General features: G+C 29.0%; 1 protein-coding gene across 1 annotated transcript; it reads left to right on the top strand.

Moving 5' to 3' along the window:
* The first annotated feature begins 10,893 nt into the window (after window positions 1-10,893).
* On the top strand, window positions 10,894-12,023 carry LOC133699195 (ethylene-responsive transcription factor ERF109). Its single transcript, XM_062122351.1, has one exon. The coding sequence runs from the start codon at window positions 10,998-11,000 to the stop codon at window positions 11,802-11,804; it is 807 nt and encodes a 268-aa protein (XP_061978335.1). The 5' UTR covers window positions 10,894-10,997; the 3' UTR covers window positions 11,805-12,023.
* Window positions 12,024-16,333: the final 4,310 nt, after the last annotated feature.

Below are 16,333 nucleotides of genomic sequence, written 5' to 3'. Positions count from 1 at the left end.
ATAAAACTTCTTGTTTGCTGCACTTTATGTGTGTGTATGTGTGTTGATGAGATAATCTCCCTTCCATGGTTCTGTAAAAAACTGAAAAATGTCTTATTAAAGAACAACTGTTTTCGTGGAGTCATCCTTTTATTTCTCATTCATGAATCAATATTCGTTGGGTGGGGGTTTTTGTTTCCAATAGCGTTGGTGCCTAGGTACAAGTTATCTTTGTATCACACTCCTATCAAACCTGATTTACTTGGCTTTCCGGAAATTGGTGTCTTTACGTGTGGGTTGCGTGACCACGTGATCACGAGGTTCGCATAAAAAAACCAATGAATAGAAACACAACCTACAAAAACAATCAAACAACAATGCAACTTATCTTAGGTAGGGTGCACTTAGGGTGATACGTCTTCCCTTTGCATAACCAATCCCTTACCCAGACTCTCGTGGATCATAGTTTTCCTAGTAACCATAATACTAAGTGGTGAATCTTGAACTTCATAATCATAATTTTATGATTAAACTCAAAACTCTATTTTCAACACACACTCAGGAAGTAAACCTATCATTCGACGTTGTGCGAGTCACAACAAAAACATTACTTCAAAAATCAATTATTTCAAATTTGTTTTTGCTTTCCTAGAAAATTCAAAGACTAGGAATTTAAATTTGATCAAAGGATACTCCATTCATACTTACCACATCAATGCATTGATTTGAGGAAAGCAAGCATATCTCGTGCATCTTTTACAAGATGTTTTTTTTACAATTACAAAATCCTATTTTACAAAAAAAAAACAAGAATTTCAGAATTTCAAAGCGAGATAAAAAAAAAATTGTTTTGATTTACCAAATGCCTTTTGGAAGAGAAAACAACATGTTATCGATCTTTCTTATCATAATAGTTGTAATGAAAAGCAAATTCCTACATAGCAAGATGTATTCAAATGAATGTTGAATTAGAACAACATTATCGACTCGAAATCAAAGATTTAGAATCTAAAAATCTTATACAAAAGTCTAGATTACCTTGGTTATGTGCAACCTTTTATATGAACAAAAATTCTAAGATTGAACAAGGAACATAAAGGCTTGTCATAAATTATAAAACTTTGAATAAAACTTTGAAATGGATTAGATGTCCATTTCCAAACAAAAAAGATTTGTTAAAAAACTACATTTTGCATTCATAATTTTAAAGTTTGATGTGAAGTTAGGATTTTGGCAAATTCAAATTCATTCAAAAGATCGTTACAAAACTACATTTACAGTTCTATTTGGTCAACATGAATGGAATGTCATGAAATTTCGATTAAAAAATGCTCATTTTAAATTTCAAAGAATCATGAATGATATTTTCAATTCATATTCAAAATTGTGAATAATATACATTGATAATGTTCTTATATTTTCAAATTCAATAGAACAACATTTCAAACATTTACAAACACTCTTTATGTCGCAAAGAAAAATAGATTAGTTGTTTTAAAAATAAATATTTCTCTTTTCCAAACTCTTATTCATTTTCTTGGTCATTATATCTCCCAAGTAACCATTACACCTATTAAGAGATCCCTTACATTTGCTAATAAATTTTCTGACAAAATTCTAGATAAAACCCAACTATAAAAGTCTTTAGGAAGTCTTAGTTATGTTTTAGATTTTTACCATAATATGAGCAGAATAGCGAAACTCTTATATGATAGGTTAAGAAAGAACCATGTTTCATGCTCTAATGAACATACTAGGATTATTCGACAGATTAAAAAACAAGTCCAATAAATTCTTGCTTATATATTGCTAATCCTTTAGCTCTTAAAATAGTTGAGACAGATGTTTTTGAGTTGGGGAACGAGGTTATTCTTAAACAAGTATAAAATAACAAAAAATAAATTCTTCAATTTACATCTACACATTGGAATGATTATTAAAAAAATTATTTTACTATCGAAAAAAGAAATTCTTTCCATTGTATTATGCATTACAAAATTTCAAAGTGATTTATTAAATCAAAATTTTCTTTTACGTATTGATTGCAAATCCGCTAAAGAAATTTTACAGAAAAATGTTCAAAGTATTGCTTCAGAATAGATTTTTACCCGATGGCAAGTTATATCAAGTACCTTTAATTTTGATATAGAATATATAAAAGTAGATACAAGTTCAATTCTTGATTTCTTAACTAAAGTCCTCCAAAACAGATCCTGATGCCTTCCAAATCCAGAGATAAAAGGCAAAGTCCCATAGATAAAAGCTAAATCTCCATAATCTCAAAATTCACAAAACCCTACAAAACTTTTTACCTCAACCATTTCTTCTACAAAACCAATCAAATCCTGGTATGAAACAGTAATTGAAGAAGAGGAAGCAACACGCTCTTCACAAGTACAAAATTGAATAGAATCCCTATCCAATTCACCAGAAATACTTTTGGCTTTACAAACTATCAGCCAGAAGTCCTCACAAGAAAATAAGTCTTCGTAGATTGGTAAATCCTTCAAACCAATTTTCAAAATAGAAGTAGGTTCTTCCTCACAAAAACCCTATCTTTTTTGAATCCAAATTCTCCATTTGAACTATCTCAAAAGCTTTCAAAAGAAAAATCTGATTAGATTGAGAAACTAAAATTTTAAAATATTTTAGCTATTGAAAATGAATTTTTCTATTTTGACCCTTCCATTGCAACTACAAAAGTCTTCCCTCCAGACTAGTGTTTCAAACCTTAGGATTTATCAAACTCTAGTCTTACTATATGATAATACTTGAGATAATAGGTTTTGCCAATTTCAAGCATTTCAAACTTCAACAAAACCATTCAATACGCCTACTCCACCTATATCATTTAAAATATCATTCATCCTTTTGATTGGAAACAACCCTTTCACCAAGCAATCCAATTTCCAATTAGTTACCATGTCAAACTTAGTAATTTCATTGTCCATTTTTATTCTTATCCAGATTATCAACAGGTGTGGTTCAATAGCTTTTTTCCTCCAAAACTCTAAGGGTAGCCTTTCTTGGCTATTTTATCTTAATAATTCCATCAAGACTTCAAATTTACCCAACTGTTTTCTTCAATTGTGGGATTACTTTAGTTGTATTTATAAAATAATAAAACATCTTAGTTGAAATCGATTACATTTACTTCAAACAAAATTTTAAACCCTTCAAAACTGAGAAAAAATTCCCACCAATTCTCTCTTTCTGTTCCAAATTTTTTTTATCCTTTAGGTCTATTAATGGTATTTTGACTACAATACCTAGCATGTATATCTTATCCTCATCAGAAGGTACAAAGTAAAATAGCAGGATTGCTTTGCAGTAGAAACCAAAAGCTCCAAACATGTTGTCATAGAATGGTTAAAGCAACACCAAATAACTTAGATTATAGACTCAAATCCTTAGTCCAAATTCCTAGCATATAAATCTCATGCTTCTTCTTTTCTTGCCTCAACAAAATATGAAGAAGAATATTTCAAAATCATGAAGCAATTCCTACAAAAGCACCAATGACAATAATCCCTCTCCATCTTCATCATCCTCGGGTTCTATCATCAGCCTAACATATGACAATAAAGATGATTGTTATGGTATCCTCTCTCATATACAAAAATCATAAGAAGTCTCTACCTCTGTAAAAAAAAAATTAATTTAATAGGCCCAAGAATATTGTGGCCCATTTTATTTCTTAGTTAAGATCCTCCAAACCATCAGGCTCATCTTCTCTTGTCGGCACAAATGGTTAAAACAGCTAGCTACCAGTTCAACTTTTCAAAAAGTTGATCCTCTACTTGTATAAACAACAAACAACTTTCGATGGTAATTGAAAGACAACTTTTTAAAAAGCAAATAATTTGCTTTACAAATTTTTTAAAAAAGACAATCTTGTTCTACTCTATATAAAGAGACTTCTCCCAAGCTTTGAAGGAAGAACTTTATAGAAGAGTTTCTTTGCAGAAGGCATCAAACACTTATGCTTTTGTAACATATTCAAATTTCCTTGTAACCTTCTATATTAACATCTCTTATCCTATAAAATTATTGGATCTTAACCTCTAAGATTAATATCTCATATACTAGTTTCAATTCAAATTCAAGTAAGGTTCATACTTATTGGATCTGAACCTCTAAGATTAATATCTCATATACTAGTTTCAATTCAAATTCAAGTAAGATTCCTTTAAATCTTACTTTTAATATATATCATGTTTAAATTTCTACATTTAAATTTCTGTAAACTTAAGTACGTTCTATATTTGTTAAAGGATCTTGTCATTATTATACATGCCTCTTTATTCACATTAAAAATTTGTATGTTTTACATTCTGTTTTAAAATCAAGTATATTGGCTCGAAACCTTTAACCAAATATTAAGATCATTCTTAGGTATAACAACGTCATATACTTGTTTATTGTGTTTTATATTCTATTTTAAAATCAAATATATTGGTTGGAAACATGTAACTAGATCTTAATATCATTCTCAAATAACAACACGTACTTGTTTATTTATTTTGATTATATATATATAACCCTTTTCTCGGAAATATTTATATAATCATAAGCAGTATTTATTCAATACATTGAGAACAATTAAGCAAATACAAAGATAAAAGGATCAATCCCATATCTATAACTATTGATTAAAGAGCTCTTACTCCAGCAAGTCCCACTCTAAATGCGTCTTCTATACATCCAATGATAAAACTCGGCGCAACATTTGACTATTATGTATATACATACACACTTCATTCCACTAACAACCTTTTTATCTAAATTAAGGATTATATTCAGTTTTATCCATACTTTTGGTGTTTAAATATGATATATGAAACACTTTTTCATTTTTATTTCTTTTATTCAATTACTTTCTTTTCTGAATCAACTTAGCCCATTAAATGCCAAATAAATCAAATTCCAAACTTTTCATTATTCAATATGTATACATATGTACTTAATTATTTTAATTACACATTTAGTGAAATATATCAAAATAACAAAATACATCACAAACATTTTTAGCATCGTTAAACATTAAGCATCATGTAATTATGCTTCTTTTAAAAAACCTTTAATTTTTTTTCCTCATTGTTGACACTAACATTTAGGTTACATGTTTATGACATATTCTTCCTCCAATTAATTATTCATTCAATCATCAGATCCCTTAAGTAAATCATAACTTTATACAAATGGACATTTTTCATTCAGTTATTTCTTATAAACCTTAAAATTAAAAAATTTAGGCCTTTTTGAATTTGTAAGTGTAAATCACCAAGTTAACCATTTTCTTGTTATTTTCATAATCAAATTTCACCTAAGAGATAAAAATTTCCACATTCCATATAATATGAACATAACCTCTCTAAAATTCAAGAAATTAAATTTTCTAATTTCTATGAGATTAACCCAAATAAAGCATAATTGACTTCTATTTCCTACTAGTTAATCCTTAATTCATGCTATAACATTATAAATATATTAATTACTAAATCTCTAAAATTAACATAAACCCTAACTTTCTTAAAATTGACATTTTCTTATTTTTAGCACAAATAAGAGAAAGAACACAATTAAACCATATAAAAACACATTACTAGTGAGTTTCAATCCAACCTTTCAAGCCCTTTATGCTTCTTTTTAGAATTTCACTCTTTCCTCTTTAATTGAGCCATCTTTCTTTCTCTAGTTCTTCCACCCAAACTCTCATTAACTAAGGCTTTATCTTAAGTAAACCTTACTAATCAAACACTTGCAAGGAAAAGAAGGGAGGAGAAGCAATTTTTCAAATTTTTCTTCCCGCTAGAATTTAGAATTTAAAAGAGAAGGGGGGAGAAACTTTTCTCTTATTTATAGTTTTGCCACTCCATATAATATCTATAAGTTAATTCATTTTTCTTGTACAATTATTTCCTTTATTCCCTTGGAAGTTGCACACTAATATTTGAGGAAATTTTACCTCAATAAAGTATTTTTTTATTTTTATTTATTTATTTATTTATTTATCCCGGGTAAAGCTTTACGCAAATTATCACGGGGCTTATATGATTACCTGACCATCAATTTTGTTCATGTGAAAATTTATTTATTTTTATTTTGTTCAGGATTTAATGCTAAATTACTAAGGACTTTCACCTCAAATCATAAAAAAATTCCTTTAAATTCATTATTCTCTGGTCCCGGATTTACACTATTTAACATTGGTTTAAGATTTTTGGTCGGAGGTTTATATAATTACTCCTTGAACCACCTAGATAAAAGATTCATGATTTTCATACACACATACTATTTTCTTATGGAACATTCTTTTAATACCAAAACAAGAACAATTTGTTTTTAGAATTTAATGCTTTTCAACATATTTGTCACTCTTTTTATGTAAAGTTATTAATTTAAATATGTGAGGGTCCCAAATCTACCCAAAGGGGACTTTTTATAGGATTCAGGATTCTTTTATCAAGATATTATCTTCTTTTATTATGAAGAGTGGATTTAATTGAATGAACATTTGATTATCCCATAATCTAACCACTAAAAAACTATAGTCCTAAACATCTTGGATTTTAGAATATCATCAAACTCATTTTAATATTTTAATTAATTACTTAATCAAATAAATATTTATGATAAGTATATAATATGAATTTGTAGTTAGATTCTTTTAAAGATTTTTAAAATCACTTAAAAAGAAATAAAGAATATTGTTATTCAATCAATAAATTAAAATCTCATAAAGATCAAATAATAAGATTTAGCATTAAGTTGGAAGTTGCACACTGAAATGATTGATTCATGAGCTTAATGAAAATATTAATCATAATCATCTATTCATTTAGTTTAAAAGTGGAGGGAGGAGGAATTTTATGTTATTCAAGCTAACCAATCATTATAGCATCATGATATAAATTGATATAAGAAGAAGAAAGAAATAAGAGAAAAGAATTTTTTTTTTTTATGATACTGAAAGTGATTTTCTCTTTCTATTTTTTATGTCTATCTCTCTTAATGCTATAAATATTAGTAAGTATATTTTAAACACTATATAATTTTTTGAGAAAGGGGAGAGGTTGATTGAATAAGAATCTATCTATAAAATAGCTAGACAAATATCAGGAAAATTCACTCTATTTGAAAGATGCAAATTTATCATTTTCTCCATAAAATATTCGTGTAATCTACGTAAAAAGCAAGATATTGGTTTTATATATATATATATATATATATATATATATATATATATATATATATATATTCTAAAATGAAAGGGTGAGAGAGAGAAGGGTGAGAGAGAGAATTATAACTCATAGTGTACAGAATAATTTATTTTTCTAAAATGTTTATTTTGATGGTAACTGATTTGTTTTCAGTGGCATTTAGATAATAAAAAGTTTCTAAGAAACAAATTTGTGAGCATAATTTTCTAGTCCAATTAGTAAAAACTAGGAATTGGTTTACGCTTCATTACAATCGGATAGAAAAAATTTAAATGATTTTTTAAAAATTATTTTTTAACGAATTGCTAATATAATTTTTTATTTGAATGTAAAATTTTGATTATGAACTCAAAATTTAATGTGTATAAAGTAAAATTTTTAAATATCCAAACAATGATATTTTTGACCGATTCGGGTCCACTTAAGTTAACATATCTAACTCGTGACTAGAATCATGGACCCAACAGGACTTAATAACATTATTTTTTGAAATAGTTTTTATTTAATTATATAAAAATAAAAATATATGCTATTAGAAAAGTAACTAGATAGAATTATAAAATATCAATGATGGTTTGTAAAAAAATGTTATAGTCTTATTAAAAAACAAAGTAAAAATTGAATTATCCTTAATAAAATAATATCTAAAATATATATTTAACTAATTTAAAAAAATTTAAAAATTATTTTAAAAAAATAAATTAAATTAAATTAAATTAAAACAAGCTAGGCTCACACTTCTGGAATTAATAAAAAAAACTCTCAAGCCCGCGCCTACTTTTTATTTTTATTTTTGCCTCTTGTTATTAGCTTTTTTTTTTAATAAAGTGAGCGACAGGTCATTTGCAGCGACAAATAATCTATCGCATGTTAGGTTGTTGGCTGGAATCCCACAACCATTATGGTGGTTGAAGGAAAATTTATTTTTCTACTAGTTTTTACCTGTAAAAAGAACTCAAAATCCTATATAAACCACCCAATGACCCAAAAACATCCCAAAATCACAAAACACAAACATAAAAATTAGTCAAAAAAATCAAAATTGAACCTGGTATACCTTTTCTGCCATGCATAAAGGAAAAACTCATCTTCATTAAACTCCTTTGAAAATAGGAACCTATTAATACAAATATTCTCCTTTTAGTAGTCGAATTGTGGGAAAACAATAAGTTTATCAGTTTCTCTTTTTTTTTCTAACTCGAAATGAATAAAATACATTTTTGAACCAAAATAAAAAAATTTAAAACTTTGAAATTAATCATTTATTTTATTTTTTTATATTTTATATTGTGGTTTTCTCACTTTAAATTCTGTTTTTCTAAATCAATTGTAAACTTTATCTCGTGGAATTAGGTTCAAGAAGTATCAAATAAAAAAAAAGTTGAAAATAAAAAAACAGATGAAAATGAAAAAAATAAAAATAAAGGGAAGGTGCTTTAATATGAAATACCATAACCTTTATGCATGATGTTCGCATGTCGTCTGTTTGGTGTGGGCCTATAGACCATCCAGACAGACCCATGAAAATGCCGTCCATGAATTCCTCATCTAGAATTATAACGACAGGAACCCTTCTGGTGGGACCTGCTCTTATCTGTTTGATTTTAGTTCTTTGTATTTTCCTACACCTTTGACGTGAGAACAAATTTTCAACGCTGGAAGTTTGACCTTTCTTAATCCAACCTGTCAATGCTTTGATTTTAATTGCAGAGTCAGCAGGTTTCCCACGAGTTCCCTGCTGGCGGTTTCCTTCTGAAAGCGTGTCGTTGATATTATGATAAATGATATTTTTAAAATATTTTTTTATTTTTAATATTAATATATTAAAATTATAAAAATATATTAAAAAATAATTTAATGTTTTTTTTTAAAGAAATTCAAATATACTTCTAAAACACATTCAAAGACTAATTTAATGCTAAGGTCAAACAGATTGTAGGAATATGCTAATGTCAAAGACTTCTAGAACATTGATGACTATTTCCAACAACTGAATCAATAAATGACACGAAGCGTAAACGTCTTAGGATCTTTCCTTTCCTCCTAATCTTGAAAGGAATCTGCGATGGGGGTAAACAAAAAAATTAAAAAATTAATTAAATTGAGAAAATTAAAAAAATAATTGAAAAAATCAAATCGTGAAAAAAAAATCTATTAAAATTTGAAAAAAACCGAATCTAAACAAAAAGAACCCGAGCCAAACAGGAAAAAACTGAGCCAAAATCAAGTCAAACTGAAAAAACCAAACTAAACCGGTTGGAACCGGTTTTGCCTAAAAAACCGAATCAAAACCGGTCTTTGAACCAGTTTTGGTTTTTTTAAAAAAAATTAGTCTAGTTACTTTTTTATATAAAAATCAAATCAAACTGAAAATAATCATTCCTAGTTTGCGAGACTTTGAGAATCTACAAAAATAATTGGTGGCCTTCCATTGAAAAATAAATAAATTAGATACACAAAATGAATTTATTATTTAAAAAATAAAAAAAATTAAAATCTACCATATGAATAAAACATGAACTCCAAAGAATTTATAGTGCAAAATATTCTTTTTAAGTCATGATTAGATTACATTCTCATAACACCTTCTACTAATGAACTTGAATGCACTTCTCAAATATTTTGATAACTCAAGAAATATTTTGATATAAAAACTACTTATCTAATCTCTGGACTGGACTCAAATGTACACAATAAAAGTGGAAAAAGGGACTTTGAATGTCATTTTTATACATTGGAAAGTTTTAAAAAATTAATAAATATATATAGTTTTATTTATTTTAATATAAATAGGAATAATTTTCATAATGGGTTGATGAATCTATTACATAAAACAAAACAAAGAACATAATTCCAGATTTATACTGGGTGAGTTGTGTATTCAATATCGTACAAGAAAACTTTTAAAAGTTTGTTTGCTACTATAGTAGCTTATATTTTTTACAGAGAAAAAAATAACTTGGTTATTAAAAAAAAAATTAAAAGCATTTCACATTTTTTTTTTGTAAAAACTAAAATAACCTATTTTTTACCCATGAAAACATGTTTATTTTTATTTATTTTACATATAAAAATTTATCTCACAATAATTTTAACTAAATATATTTTTAATAACCACAACTAATAATATTTTTAAAATATATATATATATATATTTTTAAATTATAAACACAAGAAGCTATCTTGATATTAATTACACACAAAGAGTATGTTTGGCAGTATAGTAACGGTTGCTTTTCAAATAATTTTTCATACTAAAATAAATGTAAATGATGTTTTTTTTATTTTTTTTAATTTTTTTTAATATTAACACATAAAAACAATTTAAAATATACAAATTATATTAAATTCAAAAAAATATTAACTTGCTAAAAACATAATTTACACCGCTTTTCCAAAAGAGTTTCTAATTCCTCGAATCCAAACTTAAACTTACGAGAGTGGGTACACGGCAGCGACCTCTGTTCTGTGTTTCAGTGCCAAAGCCACGAACAGTAGGCCGCGTGTATCTGTCATCCGTGACATAACCAACCACGTCACTTGAAAAAAAGCCCCTTCTTTGTCACCAAAACAACCCTCCAAAATATCCCCAGGTGCCATAATTGCTTTCAAAGCCCGCGTGTACTAAGTGTTCCAGCTGGTTTGCCATGTCACCACCCCCATCTTATATGTACTCCTCCGCTCTCTTTCTTTCTCCAAAAACAAAAAAAAAAACACAAACTTGCAGCAGAGCAGAAGACCAAACCAGGAGAAAACATTTGACCCCGCGAAGAGAAGTACGAAGCAATTTCAAGAATGCAAAGACCCTCGAAGAGATCCAAAATAGGCGAAGCTCCGGCAGCGACCCTCTTCTCACAGCCGGGAATTTCACCGATGAGATTGACCCAAGATCAGGAGTCGGCTGTAATGGTTGCTGCTCTCAGGAACGTAGTTTCTGGCACCAGCTCAACTGATTTTTCAAGGGAGTTAAATAGTCTTAATGTGCCGATCACCACTTCATATTCACAATTTGGAAGTAGAAGCAGTAACGGGAATGGTTTTTGCATCTCGATATGGCCTCCATCGTCGGATCTTGACACGTGTGCTGTTTGCAAAATCAAAGGCTGTTTAGGATGCAACTTTTTCCCGCCAGATCAAGAAGATAAAAAAGACGACAAGAAAGGGAAAAGAAAGAGAGTAAAGAAAAATTACAGAGGTGTAAGGCAACGGCCATGGGGGAAATGGGCGGCAGAAATAAGAGATCCGCGGCGGGCTGCAAGGGTTTGGTTAGGGACGTTTAGCACAGCGGAGGAAGCGGCAAGGGCCTATGACAAGGCCGCCATTGATTTTAGAGGGCCAAGAGCTAAACTCAATTTTCCATTCCCTGACAGTGGTATTTCTAGTTTCGAAGAGAGTAAAGAAAAGCAAGAAAAACAAGCAAAGCAGCAAGAAATAAGCGAGAAGAGAAGTGGATTTGAAGCGGAAATGGGGAAAGAGAGTGAGTTCTGGGATAAGATTGGGGATGATGAGATACATGAACGGATGATGATGATGTTGGATTTTAGCAATGGGGATTCTTCAGATTCTACTGGCACTGCAAGTGCTGCTACTATCGGGATTTGATTACTTTTTCCTAGTTTCTTGATTTTAATTTTAGTTTCCTAAGAATGGTAATTGTAAGAATATTCTTTTTGTTCTTTTGTTTTTTCAAGAAAGAATCCTCAAGTAGCTGGTCACAGAGCGTTAACTTGTACAACTCTCACCATACAATTTATGAAGTATTGTACTAATTTCTTGCTCTTAGCAGCACAGAGAATTGATGAGACAAACAGTTCTTCTGTAGACACGAGTCCCTCTGTTCTTATATCCTGTTCTCCCTCTGCGAAAATCTAGAAGGCAACGGGGACCCACGTCAGGTATAAATTAACAGTAAATCTCACGCGATGAAAAAGGCGACCGTGGCCCTGTGGGTTCCACCCAGCTGAAGCGATAATATCATAGTTCTGCTTGTACAAGCATCAACTAAACTACATATCATCACGTGGGTTTTCTCAGTGGACGAGAAATCAATTTTAAACCATGTTGAACATGCCCTTATATATCATCACGTGTGAATATGAAGTAAAAAATAAGAAATAAAAGATGAGCAAACTGAAAAGAAAAGAAAGATAGTGGCGAGGATAAGAATATGCACAGCGTAAGGGGGAGATTAAATTTAAGTTTTTTTAAATGGTTGATATGGTGGGAATTACTCGGTTTACACTGAGACTTCGTCTGTGGACGCACTAGGGTCCTGCCAATAAATAATTTAGTTCTCATATAAGCACGTGGTTAAAATGGTAAGTGAACAGCACTGTGGGTCCAGAGGGGTGATTGTCCTTGTGTAAACGAATAACTGTCAAAGCGTGCAGATTCTATAATTGTCAAAACGTGCAGATTCTTTATATTTGATATTGTAGTTGCTTACGTGGTTATGGTTTTAAAAAATTAGTTTAATAAAAATATTTTTTGTGAGGTTTATTTTAAAATTTAATGTGTTTAATTAAAACCACGGTTAAAAAAAAACAATTTTTTATATTTGATTAATATGTTTTTTATATGAGATTTAATTGTAAAATTACCTAAAAGAACATACATCTATATTTATATACAAAGCCTTTCATTATCTGGGCTTTTCTTGTCTACATTTCTTTTTCGCCATGGCTCCTACAGCTTCGATGCTCTTACTTCCCTACCATAATAAATCTTCATCTCCACCATCTCCTCTATCTTCAACACCCTCACCTACTTTTTTTTATGGGGCTAAGTTCTCTGTAATGACATGGGTTTGGCAAGACAAACCAATCTTCAAAAGAAGATCTCGGGGCAAAGAGTCTTTCATGGCTGGTCCTTCCTCGCCCGCTAATGATTCTGACAAGGTAAAGAGGTTTGAAGAAGCGCTTGAATGTAGCTTTTGGTTCTAGCATGGCTTTATGGTTTTGCGGTCATTCCATTTTCTTTTTTATTTTCAATAATTGTAAAAACTCTGGTTTGGGGTGGTTGTGAGGCAAAAGGGTCCAGTATTTGTACATGTAATGCTAGGCATCATGTGATGAAAACTGCTTGTATATATATTTGCAATGGCTTTGGATGGATTTTACTTTGATCAAAAAGAGGGGAAGGGCATAGAGTAGTTAGCTCGAGCAAGGAAAGTTTTTTGTTACAAGCAAAAAAGTATCAGTGAAAGGAGAGCACGGAGTGAAAAGCAGGTGTGAATTGCTTTTCACAAACTAAGATCCAACCTCAGTTTTTAAGTAAGGTCCATGTCAAATAAAAGTGTAATTCGAGATTACCAAACATCTCAGTCCTACTTTTATTGTCAATGACAGCCGCAGCCGCAGTGCCAAACAAGCACATTATTACAATGATGTACCTGAGGCGTACACGTGCACAGAGAACCGGTCCATCTTCATCACCACGTGTTACAAATAGCTTGTATGACTTGCTTGCCCGCACATGCTGATATCAAGTGAATATTTTTCGTAATGGTGAATTACGGAGAAAGCGTTGGTTACCATAATGAGATAAAAATAATAGATACAGAAACATTAATTTCGTCTAATATATTACTTTTAGATATAATTTTATCTTCATTTTCTTTATATCTTTATCTCTACTAAAAAAAAAAATATATTTCTTTCTACAATAGACATGGCTTAAATAAACTAGACATGATAGTATATGAAATGTCTGTACTTTATAAAATTTTCTTATTTTAGTATATTTGTTTTTAGCATGGTACTTGCTGTCCTCGTAAAATTCTATCAATTAAAAGAATACATGGTACGCACTCTCTCTCATGTGAGTCGAAGTTAGTATTATTTTATTATTTTATTTCTTTTAAGGATAACGACATGACATGTACTCTTACTTTGTAATTTTTCTATATGTGTGCATGTATTCTTTTATGTTTTAAAAAATTAATCAACTAAGTACCTTAATTAGTTTTTGTTAAGTAATTTTTTTTTATCAAATGGGCTTAAGTATTAGAAATTAACAAACATAAAAGAAAAATCCTCGAGTAATTTTGCATAATTTCTATGTCATATCCTAATATAACTCAAGGACAATTTTGAAATGAAAAATATAATTTTATCTATCAATTTAAATAGAAAAATATTAAAAAAATATATTGAATAATTAGATACTACATAATGATATAATAAAAACATTTAGAAATGTAGAAAGAGAAAACTTGTCCAATTATATAAAAATATATAATCCTACTTGTATTGAAGACAACAAACATATTTGATAATTATAGCAAAAAATTATAAAAACACTTGATCGATCAAAATTTACAAGTACAAGTATTCAAATAGAAAAAAAATCATAAATATAATTTTTCTTAAAAAAAGAAAATAATATTAACTTGGACTCACTTAACAAAGAATTAAATGCTCTCTCTCTCTCTCTCTCTCTCTCTCTCTCTCTCTCTCTCTCTCTCTCTCTCTCTCTCTCTCTCTCTATATATATATATATATATATATATTCTAATAATAAAATTATTTATTAAATTTTTATAAATAGAAGTAATTAAATAAAAGAAAAATCAATGAAGATACTCAAGTGAAAAAAAACCATAAACTACGTACACTCCATGTATTGATAATGTCCCAAGAAAAATCCAAGTAATTTAAGAGCAACGTTTATATATTGGATAATTTGTTAATCTCTTAACTCTAATAATTTAATTCATTCTTTCTAGTTTGGGTTGTTGGTGCTTGGTAATTCAATGTGGTCGAAGATTGGTATATGTAAAATGTCTCATTTGATAAATCTTGGGACTCTCAAATGTTTAAGTAAATATTTTGTTTAGAGAGAGTGCAATTATATTTTAGAGAGAGATGTTCTGAAAATATATATGCAGTAGAGATTGTGAACATGAAGTTTGAAGGATCTATGATTATTTATAGCCTATGAGTCTAGTTTTTTTTTGTAAAGAGAAGGCATTAGAATGTAATTTTACCTTGACAGTATTAATGAAAGATCAATATCCTTTACACAAACATTAATGAGAGATAAATATCTCGCATACAAACATTAACACAATAGAAATATAATAGATCATTGAGAGATTTTTTTACATTACCTATTTACCTCTTACATAAGATTAATGTCGATGGAAATACAGTAGGTTATAAAGAATTTTTATACATTATTTTTTATATAACATTAATATTAATAAAAATATAAAATTTTTATATATCTAAAAATACAAGATGTAAGAAGAGTAGAACATAAAATATAGTTGAAGATGTATGAAAACTGAGATTTTCTTCCGGGCAAAGCTCTTGAAAAAAAGGTTATTCCCTAAAACTGAGTCGATGGAAGCTGGGTTTTTTTCCATCTACTGATCCCATAAAGATCGAGTCCAGACATCTTGTCTGAAAACCTTGAGTTTTTGAACTTGCTTAGTCGCAGGTCACTTACAAGCGTGCATATTAGATTGGCTTTATTCGTAAAACTAATGATTCGATAAAGAAAATAGATTAAAAAAAAAAAACCATGTAATATTTACCCGTTTCCATGATAAAAAGGAATTGATCACAAATCGACGTTAAAATCCATGCCCCACGTTTAGGAGACGAGACAGGCACACAGGCTACCCAAGTGGGAGACAGCTAAAAACATTATTAATCACGTTTAGGAGACGAGACAAGCACAGGCTGCCCAAGTGGGAGACAGCTAAAAACGTTACTAATCACTAAAACAACTCCCGTTTATTTTTATATTTTAAAAATAATTTAAATTTTTTTATTTTAAATTAATATTTTTTTGTGTTTTCAAATTATTTTTATATGTTAATATAAAAAATAATTTTAAAAAATAAAAAAATATTATTTTAATACATTTCTAAATAAAAAATACTTTAAAAAATAACTGAAACAACACTTTTAAAAAGACTTGACCTAAATTTTTGTTTAAATAGCACTTACAATAAAAATAATAATAATAAACTTGATTTATTTTTTGAAAAATAACACTTTGTTAGTTATATTAATCTAAATAGCTTAATCTATTAAAATGAAGAGAAAAAAAGGGTAAGAATTACGCTACTTCCATCAACATAATTCTTGAAAAAAAATTAAGAAGTCGTAATTTATAAACAA

The sequence above is a fragment of the Populus nigra genome, chromosome 7 (genome assembly GCF_951802175.1).
Source record: "Populus nigra chromosome 7, ddPopNigr1.1, whole genome shotgun sequence".
NCBI lineage: Eukaryota > Viridiplantae > Streptophyta > Magnoliopsida > Malpighiales > Salicaceae > Populus > Populus nigra.
Note: the sequence above shows the minus strand (reverse complement) of the source record. Positions and strands in the feature narration are given on the sequence as shown.